Consider the following 27042-nt stretch of genomic DNA (forward strand, 5'->3'; position numbering starts at 1 on the left):
CAAAACCCTCAACAGAATCTGTCCGTGAATTAGATAATCCGGGAGACAATGAAATTTCATGGAACATAAGTACACAGTGCTTTTTTTAGTTTCCATTTCAGATACACGTTTTTTCAGGTGATTAAAAAGTTAATACCAGTTTGGAAAGGAATTTTATTTAACATTTCTGTCAGAACATTTTTTGATAGTAAACTAAAAATTTTTGATAGGAAACGGTATCCACGATCGCTGTGTTTATATACTGTTCCAAAATTCGCGGAATAGGTTACCTGTACGTTTTTAAGTAGACATTAAAATATCAGGTAAAAATGTTTTAAAAAAATCAATCTCCTTTTTTCAAGAAGATATGGACCTATTTGTTACACTAAATGTAGCAACATTTAAAAACATTCTACATATTATGTATGTATCCCAGTAGTCGACAAATATTTCATTTTTGTTGTATCCATGGAAATTAGAGAGAAAAATCAAAGCCATGTACTACTTGGAAATGGTGGAAATAATGAAGAAAATAATTGCAAACCTGATTACAATTATTATGCCACCGGCTAGTAAAAGACAAATAGTCAAAAAAAATTTTTATATTAAAAATAAGCGAGATCAAAGCTGCACCTTTTGAGCTCCCATATCTTCAAATCTAAGAGCTATAGATTTTTTTTATAATTTCTCATTATATTCTAACATGAGTTGACATTGCCCCATTGAGTTCTGCGAATTTTGGGTCACCCAGTGTAGATGGAGCCAAAATTTTGTAATTTACAGTAAACCTTGGCTTTATGGTTTTGTGTTCGTAATTAAGAGAAAAAAAAAACTCCGAGGTAATTTCATTAACGTCTTTTGAATATCTCAATACCCCTTCCTTCTTTCCCAAGTAATTTAGTTTTCTGTTTACGGACATGCCTTTACTTCGTAATTTCGCAGCAACTTGTTCGAGAGACTTTGTTTGCTTGTAAAAAAAAAAATTGCTTTAGGTGAAAGGTGATTTTGTCTTGTAACTCCTACTGGTTGGAGAAGGCTCCTTAAAGGCTCCGAATCGCTTAAAATCTTTAAAATTAGCTTGACGTTTCGTTTTGACAAGTTGTCACATTTATCAAAATCCGTTCACATAGGATTTGCTCAAATTCTGACAATGTCGAACAAAAAAATTAAATCAAATATCAGTGTATAAAATATCTGCTCAAGCATTACAGATTTGTACATTTTAAGCACGCAATAATTCAATAATAGTACATATTATACGAGTTGCACAAGACTATTGTCGAACGAGAGTGCTCTAAAGGAACGAGTTCCTTGTCTTGTGCAATCAATGTAACATGCCATTTTTTCTACTTATAAAATAATTGTCTACTGACTTTTATTTTAATGGAATTGGGTTGGTATTGACGAAACAATGTCAATTGTCTCCCAAATGTTGTTTCAATACTCTCTTAATAGTTTATTTTGATCCAAAACATGGATTCAGGTTCAAATGACATCACACTTAATACTGAAATTTACTATCAATACGAACCCAACATTTAATAATCACTAGAAACGATGCTATGAAATTGATCTTTGTGAAACTGTTTTCGGTGTCACAAAATGCTCATTGTGACCCCGAAGTAGAAAAACATATTTTATTATGTACTGTGTCAATGTTAAGAAACTTCCTCACGATGTGACATGAGTATAATAATATACCTTTTTGAATTTCAACTACCAATGTGTTACCTAAATCCAGAATTTTTAAATTTTTAAAAAGAGATTGCGGTACTATTCCCGTTGCTGAAATTACAAGTGGTAAAATCGAAATTTTTTCTAAACACCAAAGATTTCTGATAGCAACGGAGAGCTCTTAATATTTATTAATTTTTGTGTTATATGTCTGTGTTATATGATGTGAATTTGGAACAGCTATATCTAAAAGATATGCTTGCTTTTTGTTTATTTAAAATAATAATGTCTGGTCTGTTATGCTTAATATATATATTATATATTATTATTATTATATAACTCTAGACAGCTGAATTAAAAAAAAACGGAAAATGAGATATTTCCTAATAAATTTGGTTTTAAATATTTGTCAATTGTCTACTTGGCAGTACCTATCAAATGATTTTTAAAAATGTCATCGAATTATTTATTTATGAACTGACATACCGTCAAATACTTATAACCTATTTCTAAACAGCCATTTTCAAACTATGACAAAAATGGAAAACGTGTTTTTTTTACATTTTCATTTTTTTTTTTAATTCAGCTATATGTAGAAACGCCTTGTTGTTTTATGCATTATCTTTGCTCGTGTATCAATTTATGTATTCTTACTTGTTTTATAATAAATATTGTAACATTTTTTAACCTTGTTTTTAATTATCACCCTTAATATTTTTTTTTGCAAAAAGAACCTGTGCGTAGTACAGGTTTCGATTTTGCCGGCTTAACACGATTACAGGTCTCTAATCAACTTTGTACCGACTCTCGATTTAACTTTTTTGCGGCAACTATAGATGGCGCTGAAACTTGTTATCCGTTCAACCTGGGGGGTCGGCTATCTATTCCCCTCTTAATCTATGGCTTTTAACCAGAGACAAGTTTCAACTGTGCTTTACTCTTGCTAACATTAATGTATTTATTATTTAATATCAACACCAACAGGGGAACAATTATTGCCCCCATCGTACCGCCACACACTGTACAGGAATTGGTATGAGAACAAATCCAAACAGATAAATATTGAGAACACCTTGTCCCTGTATACCACAATACAATACTTGATACTGCCTTTTTGTCTGCTTTAGTGCTTTCACATTTCTTGTTTTATGCTAGTGGTAAATACGACCTAGACTGAATTGTCGAATATGGTATTGACTCCCATTTTTTCTTCCAATATAAATAACAGTGTTTTTCATAACAAATAAGTCTTACTGGTTTTTCAATAAAATCAAATGTATTCAACAACATAATTTACAACACTAAATAACGATAACAAATAGGTATTTTTTTTATAAAATAGATTGATGATGTCCCCCATTAACTTCTAAACACTTGACAATTCTTCATTTATTTTCAAAAATATTTTGCAGCATTTCTTAGTTAAAGGTACAGCAACACTGCTATCCACAGTTCCACACACCAATTTTCAAAATATGTAAAGGAGTCTCTACAAATTGGTGTGGATTCTCAGCACTCCAAATTATGAAATTGAGGTGATTTTCAAACTGAATACATTATTAAACACAACTTTGATAATCTACAGGATAGAGTTCTTGTACAACACTAATTTTATAAAGATGCAGTTGTAGCCTATTTTTAATGATAAACAGGCTATGGATATCTGTAGAGTCTTTTCCACCATTTCTTTCAAATCCTCGAGTATTTCATCAGATACTGGTGGTTGTCCTAATGATTTACCCTTGCTAATTGTTCTGATTGTTAAAAATCTGTTCACAATGTTGATCAGATATTTTGATGGAATTCATTTTTACAAACAGATAATTCCCCATTACTAAACCTTCCATTTCGAAAGTAAAAAACAACAATGAACGTGTTCTGTTCAACAGAATAAACAATTGTAAAGAAAATAAAGCTAAAATAAAACATAAAACATTAAAGCATAACCTCACAAATTTTGCCAGTGTATTTACCTCTAAAAGCGGACGTACTTGCAATTTTTATTGAAATATACAGATTTTTGGTGTATATTAACTGTGATTAACTGCGATAAAACGAATATAAGGAACCAAAACTCGACTGACAAGCGCAAACGAAACGTCATTCACTAATGTCAGAAGTGACCGTGAAAACGAACTAGAATTTGGCATCGGTTTCAAAAAAGCGGAACAGTAAATTTTTTTTCCAAGGCTGGCTTGACCAGACAATCATTTATAGAGACCCTGTATATGGATGGCCGTTTTGCGGCGGATTTGAAATTGTACCTGAAAAGGTAGGGGCCGGATTGCGGCCGGTCGGCGAAATTGCTATGCATCTTTTTATTTAATCATAAAACGTCTATTACTTAGCATAAAAGCCCTGTTATAAATATCCAGCTTTTCAAAACTATGGTTAGTCTTATATCGGGTGTTTTTTTAAATTTCACCTCACAGTAGGCGTTGAAGAGTCGATTGTGGACGCACCACTCGTGTAAAACGTAAGCTAATCCGTGATCCGTAACCTGTAGAGTGCGTTCACAATCGACTCGTTAACGTCTACTATGAGGTGAAAAAAAAACGATATTGGTTAACCACACAAGTGGGTTAGTGAAGATGGAAGTGATATTTAGTAAACGTGGTGAAGAGTTCATTCTTTTAGAGTCTTTTAAATACATACTCTGAAAAAAGTACTACCAAACAAGGTGTGAACTGGTGTTGCCGCAATCCGGCTCTGCCCCTTTTTACCCCAATGCTATCACTGCCGCAATCCGGCCATCACCTTTCCAGGTACATTTTAAACGGGAGATTTAAAAGTTGACCATCGCCGCAATCCGGCCCTGCCCCTGCATTTTGCCGATATTCGGCATCCCTTTTTAGTAACTAGCATGTAGATAAACTTACCACTATTGTAAATCTTCATTATTATAATCTTTATAATCTACCCTAAACCCATTGCAAGAGAAGAAGCTAAAATTCCAATTTCTCCTTCGCAAACTATACAATTTACAATAATTTCAATAATAGTAGAAATTCTACCAAGCATTCCAAAGGAAAATATAAATTTTGTTTTGAAGAATATCTTGGCCTCATATTTTTCGGGAAATCCACTAATTCATTGTCCTGTTCATGGTAAAATGTGAGTGAGACACTTATTTAAAAATTAGGACTTCCTGTCATTGTAAATGTTTGTAACTTGCACTCACAGACAAATAAAAAAATAATAAAAAGAAAATTGTTGAAATTAAATTTACCGTTCATAATAGTTATTTTTATATTAAGTGCGCGAAGAGAGTGTTTTTTGTGCATGAAAAGGTTTTTTACGCCGAGACGAAGGTCGAGGCAGTATAAGCCTTTGAATGCACAAAAACATCTTCGCGCACGAAATATAAACAATATTTTTTCTATAATTGATTCAAAAAATTGAAATTAAAAATTCAAATTTTTGAAGGAACTCTGAAGTTTCAATGCAGTGACCATGTTGCTAGGTAACTAATAAAAAACAGTGCGTGAAATGAAAAACAGAAATAGTCGTATGCGTGAAATTGCATTTCACACACTGTTTTGTATGGTTTCTATGGTTTCGATCTTACTAACAATGTAAAAAAAAAGACACGTAAGAAATTGACCCACTTCATGCACAGATAACTATGCGTGAATTTCAATTTTTTGAATCAATTATATAAAAAAAATGTTTTTGATTTGAGATTTAGAAAAAGTGTTGAAAATTGTTGAAAACACGTCTATAAAACAATAATTTCCTGCAAGGCAGGCAACCAGTACAACACAGAAGCCCCGTATTGTGGCACACCTTATAAAACAAAAATAATGCTTAGAACTACAAATGCGGCAGGCCGGATAAGAGACGAGTCTCTTATCAATCTAGGAGGCCGTGACTTTGGGCCTTATCACGACACCCTTATTAAATTTAATCCTGACTCTAATTACCTTGGTGACGAATTCATTTCTTTCTCGCAGGTTATAATTGCATAAATCTATATGGTTTTACAGCTTGAGCCCGTTTGTACCCGATCTAAACACTTCCAGACCCAACAGACAAGTGCGCTCCGCTAGTGGGAGCAGTGTTGCCAGACCCACCGAGTGACATTTCGGTAGATCAACTCGGAACTTTTCGGTAGGTTTCGTAAAAAATCGGTAGATTTTTTTATTTCTCGGCACTGGACGTATTTCTTGTAATAAAACGATTTAATTTTACATAAAGAGTTTTATTTAAATAAAAGTGACAGAAAAAACATATAAATAAACAACAAAAATTAAATATTTAAACATCTAAAACAAAAATATAAAAACGTATTTTACCTAATAAATAAAGTTATATTTAAACATAAAACATATAAAAAATAAAACAAAAGCAACATGCCATAAATCAAAAAACAACTAATAATAATAACTACCTACTAATAATAATCCTTACTACATTTCTTCTTCACCTCCACCCTTGTAAAGAATTTGTGACGTCATGCTTTGAATTAATTTTCGTTCAATGGGAAAATCAAAGCAATGACTGTCACCAATATATCTTTTAGAGTGGAGCAAACCAAATATAGTATTGGTATTCAATTTATTCCTTTGTTTTGTCTTCATTAGGTTAATGGCAGAAAATACTCGCTCAACGTTAGCGGAAGAATGGGGTAAAGTTAAAATGGCAAAAACAAAATTACTTAAAATAGTAAACATGGGTTTGCCATCACCCATTTCCATTTTTTTTACGTCTTTCCAAAAAGCGGAAATATCATTGGAAAATGACCGAATTTCTTGGGTGTTCCGTAATAACCGCCACTCATTGTCAAGTAGTTGTAAATCATTGTCACTTATTAAGTTAGGAAATATAATAGCTACATCAGTTATCGAAGCGATTAATCCTGATTTAACTGTCTCTGGATCTATAAAATTGAATTTTTGCAAAATATTATTTTTTAATGGAAACCTTTGAATGATTTGTGAACAACCCTCAACGTAAAAATCTAAACACCTCATTCTAAAGAGATGTAATTGCTCTGCCGACAAATTTCCATCTGAAATGGTTTTTGAGACATTGCCACCAAAATAAATGTCTTCAATTGGCAAATAATTGGTAGGATTTTTGTAGTCTATATTTTCAAGTGGCGTATTTAATAAATATTTTCGTTTTATAAAACAATCAAAAATTGTCCTCAGGATGTTGGAAATATTTCTGTAGAGTAAATGCAGTTTTGGAGCTTCGGATTGCATTTCTCTATTTAAATTATTGAAAAATGGCAAGCTAAAATCTAAAAATTGCAAAAATAATTTTGTGGTTGGATCGTTTAATGTAATTAAAATGTTTTCTGCCGCTAAAACGTCATTTCTGCTGACGGCGTCGGTGAAGAATAATTGCAAAGCACCGTATTGTTCCAAAATTCTCGAAACGACAAAATGTACAGACAACCAGCGGGTCTGTGATGGATGTAAAATTTTATGTATTTTTACTTCACAAAAATTTTGAAAATCTTTAAATTCTGCAATTCTTTTTGGACTTGAACTGAAGTAATTGTAAATATTACGTGTCAAATCTTCAACAAATCTTGGTATTTTCTGGCATGCATAAGACGCACATAAATGAAATGAGTGGCAGATACATCTCATTATATATATGTGCGGAATGTCATTTTTTAGTAAACTTGCAACAGAGTGATGCTGCCCCATCATAACATTTGCACCGTCTGCAGCAAACCCTATTAAATTATTTTTATATGGGATATTATGACTTTGAAAGAAAGTTACGATTTTATTATAGAGCGAAGCAGAGTCTGCGACAGAAATTTCGATCAATCCAAAAAAGTCATCTTTAACGATATCATTTTTTACACTTCTTACTACGAGACAAAGATGCTTGGTAGTACTTCGATCGGTTGATTCATCCACAATAAGAGAAAATTTATTACCTCGAAGATGACTGCACAATGAATCAAAACTATGTTGTCCTAACACGTTGGTTACAATTGATGTTGTTTTGGTTCGTCCACACGCTAAGCCTCGGGCAATTTTTGAATCGCTGCAAACTTTTGCAATAGCCTTTACCAAATGGTCCATGACTGCAAATGGGAGATTGTGTTCGGCCACAAGTGCACTTAGCCGTATTTCTCCTAAGAAAGATAAAAATGATTAGTTTAAGGAATTTAAACTATGAAAAAAAAATACCTTCTTTAATACATTCGTCTAGTTGCATTTGAGAAGGAAGTCCCGACTTTGCAAATGCTTGAAGAGTTGGTTGCTTCGAGAGAGATTGAATTTTCTGTTGGTGAAATTTTCCGATGCTATGTTTTGTAAGTGCATCTTTTCCACTTACAACATTAATGTCCTTAGCACAAGATTTACACCTTGCATACTCTTTGCCCTTCGGACTTTTCACTAACCATCCTTTAAATTCAGGTAAATTTTCCCAATTTTCGTTATACTTTTGCATGTACTTTTTCTTCTTTATTGGTCCCGCACTAGTACCTTCACCACCACTATCAGAACTACTCATTGTTTATTTTAATTAATAATGGTTTTACGCAATTAATAAAACTTTAACTCGGTTTGTAAGACGAATTAAACGTGAAAAGGGAAAGACGTTCGTACTGAATAAACTTTTATCAAGCACTAACCCAAAAAACACTAAAGTCGCCCCTTTATAGGCGAGTCACTCTTAAAAAAATAGCTACAATCATATAATTCCAAAGAAATGCATTCAAGTCCGTAACATGTAGACAATAACTAAACATAAATAAAAGCTACGCTCTTTCACACCCTCATCATGGCGTAATTTAAACAGAAAAAAAAATTGGGCATTTAATGTTTGGTGATGGATCACCCCTTCGACTCCAGAAATAACGACACATCAATCAGTCCAAAACAAAACGCCTTACAGTAGATTGAAAAAACTAAAAAGCAATATTTCTATAAGTATAATAACGTTGGAAAAACTTGCAAGAACTTCACGGTTTTTACGTAAACAAAATCGCTGTTTTCCATTTAATCCTAGAAATATTGTCATATAACAATACATAATTACATGACATTATTAAATTTTTAATTCATTATTTCATTTCTTAGAAAAGTTTCCACATGATAATTTTCGCGACTTATATGTTCAGCAGCATTATGAACTGTTTCATATAATCTGTTTTCGTTTGTTACAGCAATTTGAACTTTCGTGTATCTTGAATACGGGTGGTCCAACACTTACCATTTTTGCGATTACGCATTCAATAATTGTCCAAAAATTCTGAAACTCGGTAGGCACAATCTGCAATTAATATTCTATGATTGAGCATGATCAAATTTTTTCAATTAAATTTATGTTATGGAGCTAACTTTGTAGCGATTTAATATCAAATTGGTCCAAATATTGAAAGTTTTTTTTTCTCTATTAGTTACAGAACTCCTCAACTTTTTGATTGATCCACTTCCGACTTTGAATTATAATTAGGTAATAGTGAAAATTGCGGTCAAATATCAAGTTAAAGAAAGCTGGAATCCAAGACCGTTTATGGTAGAGCTGAATAGGACAGCTCGTAATGTGATGGCCCCCCAATAAATTTTTTTGACGCAGGGCTGTCGGCTCCCCCGAAACCATTTTTCAGGTCAATACTGGTGAAATTCCAGTGTATTATAGAAACGATTCGCAGCAACTTTTCATCCGTCAAGGATTTTTCTTTAAATAAAAAATGGATATTTTAGAAAACTGAATATTGAATAATTTCAACTTCATTACGTAATTTATTTGAAAATTTCTTCAGAATGTTTGCCGAAATTGCAAGGCCTAAAATAGTCGAGTTCGGCCCTGACAGGGTAAGTACCTGCAGTTTGGCGATGGGGTATTGTAAATCTTACTTCTGGTTTGGTTTGTGATTAGGCAGTTAGTACGTCATAAATTCCTGTCAATTGTGCGGCACCTTCATTAAATGCAAATAACCGGCAATGTGATTCGTTTTAATTTTTTTTTATTTTCAGATTTCTGTTTTCTGTATTAGTTTGAAACTATTTAGATAAAAAAAAATAATTCGAATTTTGATTAATTTCACTTTATCGCCTCCTGACGCGAAACCCAATTGATAATAAATAAAATAATGGGACAGGCTTATGGCTCCATATGTGTGTCTCTTCCTAGTCAAGCGTAAATTTTTTTAGATAATTAGAAACCGCGTAATCGCAAAAATGGTAAGTGTTGGACCACCCTTATTGTGTTTAGTAAAACTTTACCTAATTTAAATTGTAACCGTTCATTATTTGCCATTGAACCATTTATTCATGGAATTGATTTATTAAACCACGTTTTTCGTTACTTATATTATTATTTCTTCGTCTCTGACGATGATTCATACCAATTGTAATTACATAATGTAATGTGTAATTATCACAATATGAAAGTTAATTGACAAATAATGAAACACATTTGACAAAAAAGGAATTTATTCAACAAATCATCGCTTACTAGCAAAATAAATGGGAAAATAAAGTAATAAATTGTGAAACACAATTGACAAAAGGAGAAAAGCAAAAAAAAACAGCTACAGTCATATAATTCAAAAGAAATACGTTCAAGTCCGTAACATGTAGAAAATAACTAAACATAAATAAAAGCTAGACACTTTCACACCCTCGACAACGACAACAGAACACAAAAGAAAGCGGGGTAATTAACGGGGTCACCCTTTCGACTCCAGGAATAACGGCACATCAACCAGTCCAAAACAAAACGCCTTAAATGTTTTCTTATGCAAATGAAGTAAAAATCTTTATTAAAAATATTAGATTATGAAAATTTTTTGAGTGACTTTTCGGTAGATTTGAGGTTTAAATCGGTAGATCGGTAGATTTTATGCGAATTCGGTAGATCTACCGAAAATTCGGTAGATCTGGCAACACTGAGTGGGAGGGATTTCAGTCCACTGCGTCACTCGCCAAGCTGTTCTGGTCGACCTTTATGTTTACTTTAATCACGATTCTAGTTAACGGCAACTTTAATAAGGGTATCGTGATACGGCCCATTATGTTTATTGAAATTATCACATGAATGATGAAATTGTCAAATTTGTCAATGCCACCCGTTTAAAATATTAAGATTTTAATTTTTATTTATTTATTTTATATTTCTTATAAAGTTATAAATTAAAACCTCGTTCTATTCCATTTGTCGGATTTTTAAAACTTCCTGAATGTTTTGTCGGCTAATCTGACATTCACATTTTCAATTAAGGTTGGGTGATTCAAAATGATTGTGGATAAATATGGCAACTATGTAGGAAAATTTATGTGGCAACTGTGTTGGTAGGATAGAGTTGACATTTCTTTGACAGTTCATAGTCGCGCAATTTTGAAAATTGTCAAGTCAATGTGCTATGATATAATTTATAAAAAAAAAATCAAATGCACGTTAATGAAATGTCATACAAATATTAATTCTACCCCACCCACCCAGGTGTCCCATAAATTTTCGTACATAGTGCCATACTTATCCACAATCATTTTGTGTCACCCAATACATAAGGGTCGTTTTAGAATTTAATGACAGCACGGGACCCTAGCGTTCAAAATTAAATGATCACCACCGTACCATCTTGATCATTAAAAACGACTACACTAGAAATTTGGCTGTGTAAATTTGAACGAATGTCATTGAGACAACTGAAAAATTCCGCAATTAAGAGATTTTCAAAAAAACCATTCTGCAAACCCGAATACATGATGGTGGTACCATTAGAAATATTGCTGCCGAACTGGGTGTTAGTACTAGCACTGTGTTGTGGGCGGGTTTATTTTCACGGATTTGAAAATTTTAAATATTGAGGTTGACAAACTTTGACAAATCTCGGTAAGTTCACTCAGCCTAAATTTTCAAAAATCCCAGTGGCGCCCAAGTTAACTGTTCTACAGATAATAAGTAAAGAAGAGGTGGGAACAAGAAGGGACCGTGAGTACAAGACCGATCTTAATTTTTTTAATTGCTGTCAAAGTCACCTTTAAACTAATCTCAAAATTACCTGTTCACACTGCTTAAATTTTGCAAAATCGTTGTTACTTGATTTTGAATGTGTACGCGAAAGTTTTGAAAGCAAGTGTACATGCACTTGTGTTTTTTTAAATTGAACATAGGGACATATGGACTATGTACTCGTACTATCGGTGGACATTAAAAGCTGGGACATCTAAAATTTGCTCATTGATCATTGTATATCAGACTTTTGAATTTACACTTAAAATAAAAATTGTCATTAAAGAACTGAACCTTAGCTTGATGTTTCTGACAATATGTCATTAGTATGTCATAATTTTTATAACCTTATTTATAAAAAGCCAAATTTACACGATGTGTATTTGTGATTTTTGACTTTATACAAATTTGTTGTTTGTCCCAGTTTTTTATGTCCACCGATAGTACAGTTGTGGCCACGGAACAGTTTACATCATTATTTTTCTATTGTGATTTTGTAAAAAATAATTGGCGTAGTGTTATCAATGCAAAACGTTAGTAATAAACTAGGGGCCTATACCAAATATTAATTTGCAAAAATTATCCTTGTACCTATTTGTTAAATAGTTAAATGTAGATGTAAACTGTTCTGTGTTCTAAAAAGTATAAGAATATAATTTCGTTATAACAAATTTGCTTGTTGCTTCCACATTTAATGTGATTAAAAGGGATTTGAACAATTGTGTTTTGTGTTCTACTATGTGGTATTATAACTTAGGTACTTCTCAACAAATCCATTGTATTGAATTGATTTAACTCATCAGTTCATCACTTAACAAACACAAAAGTACAAAATGTTACTCAATTATTGTTTTTATAACTTCTAATATCTTCTAGCTTTGAATTTAATATTCACTTACATTGTGCGCTTACATAATTTTAGAACTTCATCTGATCCATCTGAACAGTCTTTTATTCCGTCACATATTTTACGTATGTTCACTGAATGACCATCATTACAAATAAAATTTGGGGCTTCTTGAGTTTTAGCACAATATATTAAAGCCAATTTCGCAAATAATGTACTGATCACCTTCATGGTAAACGCACTTTTGTAATTTGTGAAGAAAATAGTTTCACTTAAATACTTCATTTCAGGGAAAAAATTTAATGACCTTTCTTTGTGGTTTAAATTGAAAGATAATGATTGTTGTATTGTATTGTTGAATAAGTATAAACGCGGACGTGTTTAGGAATTATTTGTTTTTGTGCAGTTATCTATAGCGTATGCCAAAAACTTTCGTGGAGATTTTGTTTATCTCTGTACTATTGTTTCATTAGCAATCTTTGTGTTATGAAGTCACGTTTACGCAGCGTACCTATATCCTAAAGCATAAATACACGGTAATAAATTTCTTTTGTTCCGAGTGTTAAGTGCTTGTACACTAAAAAACTAGTTATGTACACTATACGAATTTACTTTATAAACCACACACAGACCCTTTTTAAAAAATCCGCAGCTCACAGAAGGGCCCGCTTACAATTTGCCCACAGACATGCCGACTAGCAAATTGAAGATTGGAGACACGTTTTGTTCACGGAGTCGAGGTTCTCTCTTTCCACTAATGATAGGTGTATAAAGTCGACCTTACACCAAGGCAACAATTGGCAATATGTTGGCCTGCAACATTTTTTAGTAATGTGATGAACCAAGTGGGTAATTCAAATTTCCCACCAAGCGTCCATCTCATTTTTTTTTTCTACCAACATACGCAATGAAAATAACACCCGCGAAATTCAAAAATGGCCAAGAGCGCGTGATCGTACTTAGTTAATTTCCCTACGTTGTGTGTTTTTTTTTTAATACAAATTAAACATTACCAGATTCGTTCCAACAGGGTTTGTGAACCACACAGAAGAGTGCAAATAAAACAACACAATAATTAAAACCAGCTATTTATTCAAAGTTATGATTTTCGTTAACGCCGGGATTTATGAATAATAAAACGTCTCGGGAGAGGGCACCCAAGTCTCCTCAAATGTGAGAAGACTACTCATTTAGAACTCTAGGAAAATGGTGAGCTCTGGCCATCCTCCTAGACCCCCGAATGAGGCTCCGCTAAAAACCTCTCCTAAAAATACGAACAAGTCCGAAGTGACAACGTAGACGGGACAGTTAGTGAAAATTGAGCAAAACTGATTTCATAAACAACACAATTCAAATTCAAAAGAAAACAGGAGGGTCATGTACATTACAAACAAAACAGTTACTTCGGACCGTTCGAGCGGGAGCGAGCACTAGACGAGAACCTTAGCATGTTTCTCCTTTTCAAGTTAATTTACAATGTGCGGCAGATACGCTATAGAAGGAGCGAGTGGCCTTGGGTGGTCCGGTGGGTTGTGGCACCTATCCTTACGACTTTAACATTTCCCGCCTACCCGTGATTTAGTGCTAAGGGAAAGGACCTAACTGCTTTACGTAAGTCAACAAATTGAGGTACTCTAAGTTCATCGGTTGAAGTGAACATTACTTTTCCACAGCAAAAGAAAACACAACGCGCTTGTCAGGCTACACAGACTCAGGGAAAATAGACCTGATCACATTTCCGGAAGTGTGCCATGGAGCTCGAGTAAAACCCAGCATTCAACAAGTCCTGCCAAGCGTTAGGTTTTTGGGTCTCCCTTGGGGTGCAAATTTTATGAGGACCGCGAGGTCGTGTTCAACGTTGGGAGGTTAGAGGAAAAACAAAACCCCACAAACAGAGAGAGAGACCCTCGCGGTAAGGTCTAGAATTTACAGCTACAACAACCTGGAAAAAGCAAACAAAAAAAGAAACGCGACAAATATTTGTTGACAGAGCTATCTAAGAACACTTTCAATTTCAAAAACATAGCCCGGTCGACCCTAGCATATTAGAGCCGGTTCATCGCCAAAGGGGGGCGCCCCGGGACTAAATGTAGTAGATCCCTAACTAAGGAACAACCCACGGAGACACCTGAAATATAAACATTTGGTTGCTACCGGGATGGAAAGTGGAAACTTTGCAATTTTGATTAAAGTGTTGAACAATAACTAGATGCTTGTCACACCAAAAGCGTCACTCGGAATAATTAGAAGGGGATCAAAAATGAGGGAGTGCGCTTATAAAAAGTAAAAGCCACAGACCCACGCTAAAACTTGGCGCCCTTTTCTTTTAGGAAAGTTAGTAAATTGTAAAACCAGATTTGACAACAAAAAACGTGATCCGTGCAATTTTATAAAATTTACAAACCTAGAACCAGGCGGCCTTACTCTCCTTCACAAGCTTACAAATGTTAAAAGCGTGATACATGGGGATGGTCGAGATAATTGCGGATTTTATACAATATGGTGGGAACATCAACAACCCACGTGCGACCATCATGATAATTAAAATACATTTCGCGCGAAACAGACATAATTTTAGTACCGCAAACATACCTAGTTCAAAACAGAAGCTGGACAACAACATTTAGCACAGTTCAATAAAAACAACTAAAATCGCACAATTAGCACACAGAAAAAATACACGGTACTTCTGTACTACTCTGCGGTCAAGAAAAAGTGCCCTCCAAAAAAAACATGGCCGTTCATCCCCTGTCGACTTTCACCCACGCCCCCAAGCGGTCGCCGACGGTATCGAACGCCGGTAATTCTATAGCTTTCATTGGCGGTTAGTTTTGAATTCAAAAGCGGTTATCTCAGTAATGTTGCCGGTCATCACTGAAAAATGTTTCCGGCAACATATTGCCAATTGCTGCCTTGGTGTAAGGCTGCCTTAAGAGCGTGGACGAGTCCAGGTAAACGATTTGTTCAATGTGCCATACAAGAAGTGGAACGGTTTGGTGGTGGATCAGTTATGATTTGTGGTGGAATCACTCTTGAAAATCGTACCAACTTGGTGGTTGTAAATAGAGGTTCAGTGACTGCAGTAAGATATACGGATATTGTTCAAACATTTGCGGGTCTACGTGGACCAGGATTTGTCTTTATGCATGATAATGCTCGACCGCGCATTACCAATGGTGTACGGCAGGAGCTTGTTCTGGCTAACATCAATGTTTTAGAGTGACCACCGCTGACAGAAAGATCAGAGCTCTCGAAAATCCTCGTTGCACTTTGCACGAGCTATCCATTAATCTGCAAGAAATTTAGACAGCAATTCATCTAGAAGCGGTTGCTGCATTAATTCAAAGTATGCCTTTAAGAAAAGGTGGGCACACCCCATTATTAACATTGAAGTTAATCAATATTTATTATTTACTTTCTTTTTCTAATTGTTAAAATGTTGAAATAAGTATAATTATAATAAACAGTTCCAAACTATTATCTATTCCATCTTTAAAAAAAACAATAGGTTGCCATGCTTTAATTTTGTTAAATTGGCAGTACTGAGGAAAGTTGTAGTTATATTTCATTCCATTTTGGTTGTAAACCTTGAACAAAATTTGAAATGCTATGTTGCAAGATGATTCTAAAACAAAAAGTAAATAAAATTATCTATAAATGTCATTTTGACGTTTCTCTATTTTATTTTAAATTAGAGTAATAGTAATAATTTAAAGGGTTTACTGCAAGTGTATAATGCCAAAATTGTGTCTTTCGAAACAAAATGTAGTGTGTTGAAGTGCTACACACATTTTAAACGAGATAGGCCCGATCTATAAGTAATGATGCGATTACTAACAGATTGATGGACATCTTTAGTGTGAGAACAATGAATTTGTATTCGATTAAATCCTAAACTGTATAATTAATTTATAGGTGGGACGATCTGTTATATCTATATTGCATAATTACAAAAAAGAGTCTGGAGGATACTAGGACTACAAAAAGAGGAAAATCAGAAAAATGTAATCATTTTTTTAAAAGAGATCTGACCGAAATTATTCGTGCGCTAATAGCTATTAAGACAACAAGAGTTTTATAGACGATTTAAAAATCGAGATCGTAGTTTAAATCAGAGCGACCGCAGGGAGCGAGGATTTAATAGATCGAGATTTTTAAACTATAAAACACGCGTTGTCTTCAAGATTTTTTCTAACACTAATATCTTATCAGACATTTTAATAAATTCAGAAATTATTCGAGGCGCGTCACAATTCGCAAAATGCGGAGGTTGCCGTGGGTACTATGGCAATAATATCAACAAATTTGGAAAAAAACTATTTTCATCGTTGAAATATGCCAAAACGTTCCAGAAGAAATAAGAAAAAAGGGGCAACTTGTTACCAATGAAGTCTAAAAGTGCATACGAAAAGGTGTATGTTTCGTTTCAAGGCCGGAACAATAAAAATCATCACGGAGGTAACGGAAGATGTCATTTTGCCTTTTCTTGATATGGGGTAAGTGTGTAGAACTTCATTAAAAGTTAATTCACACTACGGCAAGAATCATTTGAAGAAAATGTAAAGATTGTCAGTTTTCGATGGCCGGGCACTTGCATTGGATGAAACAGCAGAAGTTGAAGAAGAAGATGTTAGGAACAAGAGCACGAAGGTAATGTGGCAGTTACAATTCAATAATTGTAGGTACTTTTCACTTTTGTGATAATTACTGTAAAAATGATGAATAAAATGTTACTTGAATAATATGTGTGAGCGTATTTTATGACTCTATAAGATAGGTACGTTGCTATTGACGACGTGTCTTGTAGAGAAAGCGTATTTTATGGGAAACATAAGGTGTGAGCTCAAATGCACCATAGAAACAGTATAAGATATTAGTGTTAGAAAAACGAATTTTTTACTTTAGATACACTGCGAAGAATTTATTATAATTTACAGGGGACCGTACTACCGGGTGATTTTAAATGATTGTGACTTTTTTTCATAGGTTGGTAATATTATTGTTGGTTATTCTGCTTTTTAATGTGATACTTGACATAAACATAGGCGTCTTCGCCTATTTGACACAATTTATTAATACATAAAATGTCAAATTACGTACGTACGCCAATGTGTTGATTAAGGTATCAAGTTTGCCAAAATAATTTATGAAAAATGTTCCCAACTTAAGCAAAAAAGTCACAATCATTTAAAATCACCCGGTACTTTATACAGAAAAATTACACTAAAGATTTGTGGGTCACTTCTTTGTCACAATGTACTATGGCGGACAATAAATTTAGGCCGGCCTGTCATTGACTTGACATCAAAATGTGAAGCTGGCATTATGTTCAACTAACCCCATTTTCGATTTTTGTCATTCTTGTCATCGTGACAGCGATAATCAAAATTAAAATTGGGAAAAGAAGCGTGCACCAGAGAGAAGTGCTACTACAAATCAGTTATGTTAGTGCGTCATGATCTGTAAGTTACGAAAAGGGCGAAGGAAACGCCAAACAGCTTGAAAACCTTCAGTTTGACAAACTGACACATCAGTCATAATGACAATAAATGGTCGCTTGCACTGACTTTTTTGAAATGTCAGAAATTTGCCGGCCTAAATTTATTGTCCGCCATAGTACTAATCAAATGTTTGTGAACACTGTAAAAACCTCATCAACGATAAATGGGTGCGCGAGATGGGGCATACCTGTTTGGAAAATATTTCTCCTCTCATTATTTCATTAGAAGATGTTTCGGAATCTAATGATGAAGATGAAATAATGGAGGAGGTTAAAGTTTAGATGTCTTTTAAAAAAAGTGGTTCCATTTTGGAGAAGAACTTATCCGTTTTCTGCTTGTTAAACTAAAGAGAGCGTGCTTAAAACTAATTCAACGACTAAAGCCTCCACCAGATGTGTATACTCCAATTTTTACCCTTTTGCGATGACGTCATTATCTAGTAACTTTACGTATGTTTGAGCTAGAATCAAAAACAAATTTGAATTGATCATAAATAACTATAAATGTGTCAAATTTGTTGACAATTGCTTCGAAAGGTTATGTTTGTAATCAATGTATCTAATAAGTGAAAGAAATTAAAAATTGTCAAATTGACAGGAGCATAAAATAACCTTAAAGTGACCATCAATAAATAAACGTGCCTTTTTTTTTTCTTTTTTTCTGTTTCTGTCGTTTCAATAAAGAGAAAGCGAGGAAGGAAATCGTGACGTCACCTCAAAAGGGTAAAAATTTGACTATACTTCTTGATTTTTTAATTTGTCTTTTTTTTTTCAATTGCTATTTTTAATAAAAAATGCTTGGTTCTCTATTAATTTCTTTTAATACAGTTTCAATCGATTCGCAAAAAAGGGGAACATACGTATGGCAACATTGTCACTTCAAAATTTTCAAAATTCCTAACCAAACTTTTCTTCAGATATGCAGGATCAAATCTGTCAGATTGTCATGGCCAAACATCGTTTTTTTTAAAGTTGGAATACATTATACATAAAATTATGTTTAATGGCAATGGTAATAAATACCGAGTGACTATAAATGATTGAAAATTATTTTGTTATGTTGGTAACACATTTGAAATCTTTAGTTGCCAACATCGTTGGCATAACACACGCAATTTTTAAAACTGAAACAAACGTCAAAAAAATCTAAATCGACAATGTACTTCGTGAGTGAACCTAACCTAAATAGAAATGAGTGACAGATGATGCACGAGAAGACTTGCACTACCAACAGCATCAGTGTTGCCAATCCACTATTTTCCTTCAATTATTTATATAATTCGGTATAATTCACCATTCGGAAAAAAAATAGTACTATGGCGGACAATAAATTTAGGCCGACAAATTTCTGACATTTCAATAAAGTCAATGCAAGCGACCATTTATTGTCATTATGACTGTTGTGTCAGTTTGCCAAACTGAAGGTTTTCAAGCTGTTTGGCGTTTCCTTCGCCCTTTTGGTAACTTACAGATCATGACGCACTACCATAACTGATTTGTAGTAGCACTCCTCTCTGGTGCACGCTTCTTTTCACAACTTTAATTTTGATTATCGCTGTCACGATGACAAGAATGACAAAAATCGAAAATGGGGTTAGTTGAACATAATGCCAGCTTCACATTTTGATGTCAAACCAATGACAGGCCGGCCTAAATTTATTGTCCGCCATAGTACTCCTAATTTTCAAATGTAGCTAAATTTTTCTCAATATCTTTACCTGCGAAGTGTATACTGTGTGACAACTATTTATAGCCTTTGCCAAAACCAAATGACCACCAACACTGCATTCTACCCAGAAAATCAACCGGCAACGTTGTGTAGGTACTTAGATTTGATTGGTCTAGCATCCTAGTAATATCAAAAATTGCCATTATACAGGGTGTCCCAGAACTCGCGGATCAAATTGAAACTGTATATTCCTTGATGGTAATGAAGGTAAAAAACGTTTATAAAAATATTCAGGGTGCAACAGCTTTTTAGTTATGAATTAATCAAATTGACCAATAGAGCTCGATCTAATTTTCCCTTTATGAGAAAATTGAGTACCTTCCTTCAATTGCCAAGCAACGTATAATTCGAAGAATAGTAAAATTATTTTCAATATTTATCTGGTCAACTTGTCGAAACAGACGTCAAAAGTGACAGCTACTTTTGAAGTAACCAAAAATGGGATAATTTCGCCAAAGGCAGGTGAACAAATGTATAGAATCTAAATCAGAGAACGCAAGAAGTTTCTTCTTCCGGCAATGAATGAAATGAATGAAATATGTGAAATATGGTTTGTTATAAGTGAAAATTTCCAGAGCAATTGTAACCTCTCAAGGTATGGGAAATTGACGGGAGGGATATGATGAATTGAATCTTTGTTGATGGAAGGTAAAATGGCGACGTAGCGTCAAGTGAGTAATACATATTACTACCTTAAAAATCTTAGTAAAAAGTGAAATATGCAGGGCCTGTGAAGTGAATCGGAATCACAAGAAATTTATCCTGACTCCTGTGCATATACTCTGCATCTGCAACGTATTAGCGCAGCTACACGAGCGGGTCTCGTCATCGCCGAAATGAAAGAAAAGACTTTTAGGAACATTCTTGACATTGCAAAAAAAGCTGGAGTTACACGTAGGTTTTGAACAACAGATCAAGCATAGTGGCAGTTTTGAAAGAAAGAAGACAAAACTGGATTGAACTAACATATTTATTTTAGCATCATTACCTTTTAGTAAAAATTTAAGATCAAATTTTATAACTAAACGATGTAGAATGCAACAAATGAAATAAAAAACATGCAAAATGAAAAGAATAATTTATAACAAGTGTTCAAAATGACCATCTTTCATCTGAAGGAATAGGCGAGCTCGTTTTATTAAATTTTCCCTTGCCAGTCTACCGTCGTCATCAAAGGACTGAAGAACAGCATCTTCAGTCTTTGGCGTTCTAACTTCTCGCGGGGGCCACCAATTTCTTGTCAGGTAGGCACCAAGGACCCAATGTCTCGAGCACGGTACACCAACCGTAGAAATACGTTATAATTTGGATATGGCAATTTTATCTTCCATCAACAAAGGTTCAATTCATCATATCTCTCCCGTCAATTTCCCATACCCCTCAAGGTTACAATTGCTCTGGAAATTTTCACTCATCTCAAACCATATTTCATTCATTGCCGGAAGAAGAAACTTCTTGCGTTCCCTGATTTAGATTCTATACATTTGTTCACCTGCCTTTGGCAAAATTATCCCATTTTTGGTTATTTCAAAAGTAGCTGTCACTTTTGACGTCTGTTTCGACAAGTTGACCAGATAAATATTGAAAATAATTTTATTATTCATCGAATTATACGTTGCTTGGCAATTAAGGGAAGGTACTCAATTTTCTCATAAAAGGAAAATTAGGTCGAGCTCTATTGGTCAGTTTGATTAATTCATAACTAAAAAGTTGTTGCACCCTGCATATTTTTCTAAACATTTTTTACCTTCATTACCGTCAAGGAATATACAGTTTCAATTTGATCCGCGAGTTCTTAGACACCCTGTATATTTAGTGTAATTTTGTTTTCACCAACCGAATTCAACAGGTGGTGATTATTTGGGTTTGGCACGGCCTATACAGTGCGATCAACAATTATTTAGATCAATGAGATTTTGGGCTTACTTATAATCTATTCCATCTTTAAAAAAACAATAGGTTGCCTTGCTTTAATTTTGTTAAATTGGCAGTGCTGAGGAAAGTAGTAGTTATATTTCATTTCATTTTGGTTGTAAATCTTTTTTAACAAAAAGTAAATAAAGTTATCAATAAATGTCATTTTGACGTTTTTTAATTTTTTTTTTAATTAGGTAACACAAAGAAATAATTTAAAGGGTTTAATGCCAAAAGTTGTGTCTTTCGAGACAAAACGTAGTGTGCTGAAGTGCTACACACATTTTAAATGAGATAGGCCCGATCTATAAGTAGCGATGCGATTAGTGGACATCTTCAATGTGAGAACAATGAAGTGAATTTGTATTCGATTAAATCCAAAACTGTATACAGTGCAACTTCAACAATTCAAAAATTTCAAAATTCCTAACCAAACTTTTCTTCAGATATACAGGATGAAATCTGTCATTTTTTTAAAGTTGGAATCACAGACAATTAAACTACGGTGCGTTCAATTAAAAAATAAATCGAGTCGGCGTGTTACCTATGGCAACCCATGCTATAGCATAGGCTCCAAAGCAAACTCGATTTATTTTTTAAATGATCGCTCGGTATAAACTCAATAGTGAAAACGTTGACTATTGTAATTACTTTCATTTATTCACAGAAAGTCATATCTTTTTCAGAAAAGTGTCACATTTGACAAATATTTTTTGACTGTTTTAAATACAACGGTAATAATCGAAATTTTACGAATAAATACGACGAAGTGTTTTGGCCAAATGCGTGCGGAGCAGCACCGTCGAAGCTATTCCAACATTATTATATGGGATTGAAGTGTCTTTGTCTGTGGTTGGAATACATTATATGTCCACAGATGCTCTGGAATGCATAGAAGTATTTTTGGTTGCATATTCCTGTTTCAATGTAAAGGAAACAGAAAACAGCGCTGTATGTCAATTCTTCGTTATTGAAAACACCATTACGAAAGTAAGATTCAATGATGAATCTTTTATGTTCTGAAGTAAAAACTATTTTGCGTTAAAATTTGATTCATAGTGACAGTTCTTTGACATTTATTAGCTGAATTAGCAAAGGTACAAAAAATCTGACACTGTCAAGGTCATAGCAGCCCCTTATCTAAGTAATTGTTGATCGCACTGTACTTATGAAAGAAATTCAGTAATTTCAAAACTAATGTCATTTATCGAAAACGCTGAAACAGGTCAATTTTTATTTCACATAATGCTTATTTTAAGTTGCTTCACTTGTTCATGGCATCACACTCATTTCTTTAATGCAATGCAATAAATTTTATTTTAGTTTTGGATAGTAAAGTCCATTCACGTTGGATTTTCCCTGCCAAATTGTTGTCACGTTGCAAGCCTGCGCCTCCTTTCCGAGTAATTTCTATAGTTTATTTTTTAATCAAAGAACCACAACACCGCAATTTACACCCAAAATAGAGCTGACAACATTGTACACTTTTGACATAGGGTGAAAAATCTCATCATATAAAAATTGAGGTTATTAGAGATATTAGTAGCGCAGCATGTTCATAAAGTTAATAACAACTAATTTGAGAGTTTAATAAATGTCTTACTTTGCGATGCATTTTTAAAAACACGTTCAAATTTTAGTTGCGAGTTTGCGTACTTTCAAGGACATTAAAAATGACAGATGTTGGCTGGTATAGCCAATAGATATCATTAAATTCCCTAAATTTAGTAAAATTTTATATTTACCAACCTAAATCAACAGGTCGTGGTTCTTTGATTAAAAAATAGACTATACATTATCGTGTTTTATTCGTGATAGAGCGATTGAGAGCGATTTGACGTCTTTAATTTTGAATGTTAGTTTGACGTGTGAAATAAAGTCACAGATTTTTTAATAAAATTCTATTCCTGGGTGATTTTACCACGGCGAAAAGTAAAAAGGTTAATTTTAAAATTGCGTTAACCTTCCACAACTGACGTAATGTGACGAAATCCGCAAGCTAATACGGACTCAAGAAAAAATAGCTTCAGTTCGAAAATTAATTAGTTAGAATCCTTTAATATGTAATGTATTGTATGTATTAACATGATTATAATCTATTTACGACCTTTATTGAGCAGTTTTAACAATACAACGTTATTTTAAAGGTAATTGGTGATATCAAGGCGGTCTCTATTTTAACAGGCCGTGACACTGGGCCGTATGATTTCCTCTTCATTAAGACTTAGAGACAGTCGTTAAGGACTTAAAGACGGTCTTTAATTTTTACCTATGATTTCCCTTTAATTAAGTGTTTAACGACTGTCGTTAATGGTTATTTTTAAATAAAATTTTAAACAACGACAAGTGATGTTTAATATTTTCATTAACTTGACATCAAGGAGCTTGACATTTACCAAAAAATGGCCGATTTAGATAACATTTTGGAGGAAATCGATCTCATCAACGAGGATATGAATATTGATCCTCCGGAAAATAGATATACCTACTTATCGTTTAAGAAAAAATCCTTTAGACGAATTTTCGGAAAGTGAGTTAAAAAAGAGATATCGGTCAAGTAAAGACACGGCACGGTATGTCGTGAATCTTATAAGGAATGACATCAAATCCGCTTCAAATAGAGCAGTAGATGCTAGTCCCGAATTACAGCTGCTAATTACACTTAGATTCTACTCCAAAGGTAGTTATCAACTGGAATTAGGTAAGTTGCAAATTTTCAGAGAACTTACCCATAAAAAAGATCGAAGGGCCTACTGGTGTTATTATTAATTTTTCCTAGGGGACTTACACGGTGTCACACAATCATCGTTTAGCAGAATTGTACTGAGAGTGTCTTTGGCCACTGCAAGACTCTTAAGACAATTTGTGAGGTGGCCTAATGATATCGACAACTTAAAAAGAAGATTTTTTGATGTCAGAAACTTTCCTAGTGTAGTGGGATGCATAGATTGCACCCACATAAAAGTAAAGAATCCAGATGGACAAAATCCTCGTGTTTATTGGGGCAGAAAAGGATTTTATTCTTTAAATGTTCAAGTAGTATGTGGCCCAAGGACGGAAATATTTGATATTGTTAGCCGTTGGCGTGGAAGGGCTCACGACTCTACAATTTTTGCAAACAGTCTTGTAAAGAACGATTTTGAGGTAGGCACCTACATATACACCTATGAATTTTATTATTATTATTATTATTAGAATACGTCTATCCCACAGAACAAGTCCAATTAAGGGATAGGAGAATAGCAAGAGAAAAGAAATACATACAGAAAACATTACCGAAAGATGTCAAACGCATGTTGATGTACGTTATAATTTTCGCACATGGTATATAAAGGAGAATGTTTCTGAACATCAATACGCGGAGTAGGTAGGTAAAAGCATACATGGTTTCGGGAGGTCAGGCGGGGAACCAGAAAGTAGAGCTTGCTCAAAAGATTACTACAATCTATACGGTAATGTATCAGATTACGAAGAAAGCTCATTGAAGCGTTCACGCGTCTAGTCTTAAGATCCTGACATTCGAAACGCTCAAGGAGTTCAATTTGCGAGCGACCCTTTTCGGGATAAGTACCATCAATTCTATGGGCCAAGAACTTAAGAAAACGACGCTGGACTTTTTCCAGATTTTGAATGTGTGTCTATCAATTTGAAGACCAGATAATACTTCCACATTCGAGACGAGAACGAACAAAGGCAAAATATAACATTTTCAATGATCTGATATCACTAACATTTTTAGTGCATCTTATAATGAATCCCAGAGATCGCAGTGCCCCGGAGACTATAACATTTATATGATTTGAAAATGTTAATCTTGTATCAAAAGTAATTCCCAGGTCGCAGATCATGTTGTCTCTAGTAAGCAAACAGTGATCTATGTGGTAATCAAAGAGGATTGTTGTGGATTTATTCGTGTAGGACATAGCATGACATTTTTGAACATTTAAAAACAGATTATTACATTTGCACCACTCTTGAATCCTAATAATATCTCGCTGCAGCATTTCACAGTCATGTGTGTTAGATATTTTTCTGTACACTTTAAGATCATCCGCATACATGAGAATATTGGACTCGATATTTACACTGATGTCGTTAATAAACATGATAAAAAACAGAGGCCCAAGAACAGAGCCCTGCGGAACTCCAGATGATACAGTGATTTCTTTAGATCTAAATCCGTTACACATTACAAATTGCTTTCTGCTCCCAAGGTAAGATTCGAAGAATTGCAACAATGATTCTGAGAGACCAAATTCCCGAAGTTTGCATAACAGAATGCGGTGATCCAACCGGTCGAAAGCTTTAGAGAAGTCGGTATAGACCACATCAACCTGTAGCCTGGCATCAAAACATTCAGCAACAAATTGCGTAAAGGAGCACAAGTTAGTTACTGTAGAACGACCACTAACGAAGCCGTGTTGAAATTCGGAGATCGTGTTGCGGACGCTTGCAAACAAAGTGTCATACAGGATGGATTCAAACACCTTAGAGAAGTTGCAAATAAGAGATATTGGTCGATAATTTTCTACTTGAGTTCTGTTGCCTTTTTTGAAGATTGGCGAGATACTTGATAATTTCCATATTTCAGGGAATTTGCAGGTTTTGAGAGCAAGATTAAACACCAACTGCAAGGGATACGCTAGGACTGAGGCACAGTCTTTTAAGAGAAACGCAGGAATATTATCGGGACCAGCCGTTAATTTGGGTTTAAGTTTCTTTAGGGCTGATGTTACGTCTGATTCAGATATGAAAGGAGTGTTTACATTATTAGTGTCAGAATGAATAACGTCCCGGCCAGTGAAAACTCCCGAAGCAGTGTAGCACTGTTGGAAGAAATCTGCAAAAGCATTGACGATGTCGTTTGGATCTTGAAATTGATTATTTAAATATGACATGTGACCTGGAACACCCTTAGAGCTAACACTTCTAAAATGTTGTTTAAATCTGTAGTAAGCACTTCGCAAGTTACTTGGATCTCTTTCGACCCCAATTTTTCTCATATTATGGGATAATTGCTCCCAGAGCTGTTTCTTTTTTTTTATTGCATTTGGGTTCAGAGCTTTTGGACTCCAGAACATCCTTGTGATCTCTGACGAAATCAATGATAATAATTTTTTCTTCTTCTGAAATTTTTTTTATTCTGTCTCTTTTACTCCTATAAACAAATTATTATATTATTATTATTATTATTATTAATTTCATGCTCAACAGGAAAATCCCAATTAAAGAGCACGTATAATTCGACCTATACAAATTAAATATCCGACAAATCCAACGATTTTAACACTTCAATGCTACAGGAGAACAGATCAACCAGATCACCGACAGAGTTGGAAATATTAAGCATCTTGTTCAAAGGAGAAAATTTAAGAAAATCCGTTCTTGGAGTTGATAAATAGAATAAGTTTTTACTACGAGTAGTAATAGAATGCTTACCAACACAAAAATTAATCTGACTGAGCA

The 27042-nt window shown here is 34.2% G+C and overlaps 1 protein-coding gene across 2 annotated transcripts in view; it reads right to left on the bottom strand.

Moving 5' to 3' along the window:
- Positions 1-12690, bottom strand: part of LOC138135354 (modular serine protease-like) — a 72766-nt gene extending 60076 nt beyond the window's left edge. Inside the window, exon 1 of one of the 2 annotated variants that reach the window (XM_069054061.1) lies at positions 12486-12690. In XM_069054061.1, the coding sequence (XP_068910162.1) occupies positions 12486-12664 (179 nt within the window). In that variant the 5' untranslated portion in view covers positions 12665-12690. Of the gene's footprint in view, positions 1-5576; positions 5645-12485 lie in introns of those variants that run through there. The other variant, XM_069054063.1, reaches the window with a different exon arrangement.
- Positions 12691-27042: the final 14352 nt, after the last annotated feature.

Source organism: Tenebrio molitor, chromosome 7 (genome assembly GCF_963966145.1).
Source record: "Tenebrio molitor chromosome 7, icTenMoli1.1, whole genome shotgun sequence".
Taxonomy (NCBI): domain Eukaryota; kingdom Metazoa; phylum Arthropoda; class Insecta; order Coleoptera; family Tenebrionidae; genus Tenebrio; species Tenebrio molitor.